Raw genomic sequence first — 5,479 nt, 5'->3', positions numbered from 1 at the left:
AGTTCCTCACAGATCTGAAAGTGAACAGAAGATAAAGGAAGTTGGAGATACAAAGAAACAGCCTGATAACGAACAGTATGTAGATTATTGAGAGGGCTTACCATTAAATCTACCGGTAACTCTACATCTACCATAAAAAAAATCATTCACTATAATTTTTAATGCATGTACAAGTATAAGAAATGTAATTTTTTAAATTTGATCTCTTAGCTTTATAAATCTTGCATTGTCTTTTGAAGGAATTATCCTCAAATTAAAATTCTTCAATAATGTCAATGATTTTTTCCAGCAATATGTGAATTAAATAATCCTTTACTGGATAATGTTTATAGAATATTGTTGTAGGAATGAATTGTGGGATTCAGTAGCTGAAACACCGCCAATAAGCTCTGATGATTCAAACACCTATTGGAACATTTTAACAAAGATAGGTGTTATTATATTCAGTATCACACTCTTTTTCATTGTTCTGGTATCAACAGGATTAACAAGAATTATCGTCCATTTAATGATCTGGAAGCTGAATCCACCACAAGCTACTTCAACCGCAACTATAAATAAATTGGGCGGTCTTCTTCATCTTGTGGAGGACAGAACCTTCCTTAAATATAACTGCACTCAAAACTCTAATAACACTGACTGTGTTTCTTCATTTCTTCAAAGGGAGGATTTTCCGGCAACTTGGGAATGCGTTCCAATAAGTCCTCATTTATGTCAGTTGATGGAAGAAACACCTTCGGTGAATGTGATGTGGATTTGGGGTCTCGTTATTGTAATAGTGGTTCCAGACATCTACACAATTTTTCTTTCACTATGGAGATGCTGTTTTAAAGAAACTCAAGAATGTGACTTAGGAATGTTAAAGATGTTGATATTGGTAGGTTTTGTTCCGTTTTAAGTCATATTTTATTTGCATTTTATTTTTTCACAAACACTTGTAAGTTTAGTTTTCCGAGTTGCTTCAAGACAGAAAGAACAAGCATTATAGTAAGTCTTCTTATTAATTAAGATCCTCTTAATATCTTTCAGAGTCTGTTGGTGGAGACACTTCATACAACGGGTCTTTGTCTTCTTGTTTTTCTTGTGCTGCCTGCGTTTGACCCAATCACTGCTTCTCTGTTGTCTTACCTCATCATTTTCTTTCCAGTAGTTTTTAGTGTGTTTTGTGACCTCAAATTCTCTGAAATGGATATAAAAACTATGACACAGAAAGTAGTCGATGGTTCTTGTATTAAAAAAAGAGAGTTGCCAGAAAGGAAAAAAGATGCTGATATTGAAAAAGAGATACCTGAAGGAAAAAACGTCTCTGGGATTGGAAAAGAAAAAGAGTTGCAAGAAAGTAAAAAAGATTCTGACACTAAAGTTAAAAATTCTCCTAGTAGTGAAAAAGAAAGTAAAAACGATTCTGATACTAAAACAGAATTGTTTAAAGTTAAAAATGCTCCTAGTAGTGAAAAAGAAAGTAAAAACGATTTTGATACTAAAACAGAATTGCCCGCAGTTAAAAAAGAAAGTAAAAATGAGTCTGATATTGAAAAAGATATGCCAGAAAGTGGAAATGTATCTGGTAATGAAAAACAAAAAGTGTTGCCAGTAAGTAAAAATGAAAATGACACCAAGTCATATGACGTTGTCTTCAAAATTACACAAATAGTTGGATTTGTCTTTTTTCTCATTTCCTTGGGTTTTGCAGGTTCGTATATTTACGAAAAATCTGGAGAGGAAAATTTTGCTATAATTTTTTGTTTTTTAATATCCGTGGTACTGGTTTCTGTGACTTATTGGGAAAATTTCTTAATGTTAAGTTCCCCAATAACTCTCGAAAAGGATACAAATCAGCTAGAAAGTATAAAAGCAAGGTTCAAAAATTTTCTCAAGGAATATATTCGGTCTAAAAGAGAACTGGTCTTGCTTTTCACAGCTATATGGAAAGTGGTTTTGTCTATTTCGTTTCCTTATATCATTTTTTCAATAATGTCGACCGATGATTCGACTGACTACGACGCAGTTAAAGCTATTTCTTTACTAGGGACTTCAAAAGTAAAAACCTTGACGGGTAAAGTTATTCTTGAATCCAGGTCTTATTTCTCTTACGGCTGTGGACGAAATGACATAGACATTCTTATAATAGTTTGTGTTATTCTGGGCTTTGTTGGATTCAAAAGTGCACGATTTGCATGTAGAGTCAATCTTCAGTACGTCTGCTTTTCCTTACCTCTCGTGCTAAGTTTGATAGGTACCCCTCTAATGATTATACCCATTATGAAGTGCCCTTTGTCCTGGACTACCCAGGACTGTAGCATTGTGCAACCTATATGGGAGTTAAGAGGAAGATTCATTGAAGACATATGGCAGTTGATTGTGTCAGGATGTTTTGGATTTGTTGCATGCATTCTGCTAACTTTATACGTTTGGACAAACAGTGGATCCAAGCTAGTTAAGTGCGACAGGTAAGGATGCAAAATACAATGTATGATGTATGTTAATTATGACTAGGGTCTAACCACGCCTATCAATTGTATTTGTTCATTTATGTAGAAATAAAGTATTTTTACTATTTGTAATTTTAACTCAGACAAAGACATTTGAAATGTAAATATATTGTTTCAAATATATATAGCATGGTTTTATGTATATATTAATGTTTGCAATTTTGCAGATTATTCAGGAAACCGCCGTACTGTGGAATTTTTCTAAATACTTCTTTACTTTTAACGAGATGTAAAGACACAAGGGAACAGAGAGGGGAGGAAAAAAGTGAGGTTAGTCTTCATATTTAAGGCTGCTTCTCCAAAAAAAAAAATTCAGATAAGATTTTGAAAAAAATACTGTTTACAGGAAGAAGAGAAATCTACGGGTTCTATCGACAGTGATGAATACTATATGCCATTTGTGTATTTCTGTGCAACCATGTGGCACGAAACTGAAACTGAAATGACACAGCTACTGAAATCCATCATTAAGTAAGTATTTCGTCAAGGTAATCGAAAAAAAATCAAATTTTGTGTTAAAGTAGAGTAGTTTTACATATGTAAAATTTCTACATAATTGCAGGGTTGATTATGAACAATATATTCAAAAAGAGTACGAAAAAAAGATCAAAGCAAAGAAAGAGTCATATTTTAACGAAGACCTTTATCAATTTGAAGGTAAAATATTACATTTATATACTGAGAGGAAAAATAATGAGCAGTAAAATTCAATGATAATTATTATATCATATTCGACGTTCATCTTTTTGAAATTTTCTCTGGTACACATCTTCTTCGATGACGCTTTCAAAATCCGGAAGAACAAAACTGGTACTAAACAACTGAAAGGCATAGAAGTTAATGATTATGTCAAGACACTTGAAAGTGTGGTTCCAAAAACAGCAAAGTAGGTTTATTGATAGAAATTGACACAAAACCTTTTCAATTGCAACTTTTAGAACTCTACAGCCAAAAATGAGGACGACAGTGTACTAATCACTTATATTATTAATATTCAGATCAATATACGGTGGATACGAGTTAGACGAAGTAAAGCGATATGAGACGCCTTATGGTGCTAGGTTCGAGTGGGAGCTACTAACATCACAAAAACTTGTGGTGCACCTTAAAGACAAAACTAAAATAAGGCATCGTAAACGTTGGAGCCAGGTACAAAAAAACACACATTCTTCCTCACACACATGCACAAGAGAAATTGAAAGAGAAAAGGTGACGATAAGAACATGCAGTGATCGAGCTCAAAAAATAATTTAAGTACTCTCTGTGAAAAGGTAATAAAACACGGGCCCCTTGCTATTCGAGAAGTAGAAACAGGTGACTTTCCCTAGTCAAATTTAATACGAAATCAAACGTTTTACAATAAGTATGAAATGAATCATCTAAAATAAGATCAGTGGTGTGTTATATTTGCAAACATAGAATTTACAAAATGCTGACTTAAAACAAGTTTTACTAACTATAGACGGTGATGGCCAACCAATATCTAAAATGTCCGACAAAGTAGAACAACGATAGACGGTGGTCATCAACCAATAACTAAAATGTATGTGGCAAATTACATGTAGATGACTTCAGCTTTCTATTCGTCAATATTTCCGTTTTTATTCATAAAATTCAGCTTTCATCTACGTTCAATAAATAATGTCCTCGGTGCTCAGAAAGAATCAAAAGACACTTTTCAATGATTTAGTCTTCATGATTTTACTTATTAATCTCTTTTAAGCAAATTACGTCTCCGTAACATTTTTGATCCAATTTCTGATTGTTTTTTGAACTCATTTTTGGGTATGACCCTTAGTATACTGGAAAATGGCAGATCCAATGATTTCCCGGACTTGTTTCTTCCTTCTGATAGGTGTTTTTTTTTCAAGTTTGGAAATAGAAACAAGTCAAAAGGTCAAAGATCTGGCGAACATTGTTAATGTTAAAAAACAGGAACTTTCTGTTTATCCCGAAAACCCCTTTACTCTTCAGGGCATGCGGGTATGGACGCTGTCATGAAGAAATTCAATGTAGTGGATTCCTGATTCTGGGTCCTTCCTTTAATAAACCTTTTGATTTTCTGCAAAAAAAATAGCTTTCTAGACTCCTCCAGAAATGAAACTGTCTCTCCGAATACGAATTTGAACAACAATACCACTAATTTTTAAGAAAATTATATATACATCTGTCTTTGTGCTCTTGCATACCTGTGCTCTCGTCAGACATTCGCTGTTTTTATCAAGTACATCTTATGGTAAATTTTGTTTTTAGGGTTTTAAGCAATAGATTCATGTTCCAATATCTGTTTGAAAATAAAACAAACGTGGATAACTACAATTACTGATATTTTAAAATAATTGTTAAGAATTTCGTATACGCTGTCGTGTTCACACATTTTTCAAAATATAAGGTGACCATTGTGTACCAAGCTTTTTTACCGTCAAACGTTTTTTTTAAAACTGTGTAAACTACTCCCGATATGATATCTATCAAATTTGCTATGTGTCTTAAAGTCAATCATACATCATCAAATATTATTTGTTGAAATTTGGCGAACAGTACATAAGTGATTTTTGTGGGCAAGGACAGTGCCCATTTTTGATGCCCATTATATAACTTTTTATCATTGAAATCCACCTGCTCCATGCGTGTAAGAAACAGACATTAGTTGCTGTAAATGTCACATATTTCAGTGAATATTTCTTTGGGATTTTAAACAAGTTTTACAGCAGCTTTAATGTAGCATTTATTTTCACTCTAGTTTACTGATTCTTTACCATTCATTTATAATGCAGTGTCTCGAAAAGCTTTTGTTTCCCAGCTTCTCACGATGAAACTATGTGATGAAAAGTGGTCACATGAACTGTTATAAATTCATGAAAGATTCAATAATGAGAGAAAGTCAAGTTTAATGTCATATGATATCTGTAATGTATGTCATATAGTTCAGGACATTATTTATTGAACAGCCCTCGTAGATATCTGACCTATAGGGCCGGGCTTGG

General features: G+C 33.3%; 1 protein-coding gene across 1 annotated transcript in view; it reads left to right on the top strand.

The window, feature by feature from the left end:
- The first annotated feature begins 322 nt into the window (after window positions 1-322).
- The window catches only part of LOC134266679 (chitin synthase chs-1-like), an 11,623-nt gene continuing 6,466 nt past the window's right edge, over window positions 323-5,479 (top strand). Inside the window, exons 1-8 of the mRNA XM_062748895.1 lie at window positions 323-877; window positions 1,030-1,567; window positions 1,694-2,450; window positions 2,660-2,762; window positions 2,839-2,963; window positions 3,055-3,147; window positions 3,253-3,378; window positions 3,491-3,641. Coding sequence (XP_062604879.1) covers window positions 323-877; window positions 1,030-1,567; window positions 1,694-2,450; window positions 2,660-2,762; window positions 2,839-2,963; window positions 3,055-3,147; window positions 3,253-3,378; window positions 3,491-3,641 — 2,448 coding nt within the window. The remainder of the gene's footprint in view (window positions 878-1,029; window positions 1,568-1,693; window positions 2,451-2,659; window positions 2,763-2,838; window positions 2,964-3,054; window positions 3,148-3,252; window positions 3,379-3,490; window positions 3,642-5,479) is intronic.

Source organism: Saccostrea cucullata, unplaced genomic scaffold, assembly GCF_032062105.1.
Source record: "Saccostrea cucullata isolate Sc308-1 unplaced genomic scaffold, CSIRO_AGI_Scuc_v1 ctg10360, whole genome shotgun sequence".
NCBI lineage: Eukaryota > Metazoa > Mollusca > Bivalvia > Ostreida > Ostreidae > Saccostrea > Saccostrea cuccullata.
The sequence above is the reverse complement of the archived record's forward strand: the minus strand, read 5'-3'. Positions and strand labels throughout refer to the sequence as shown.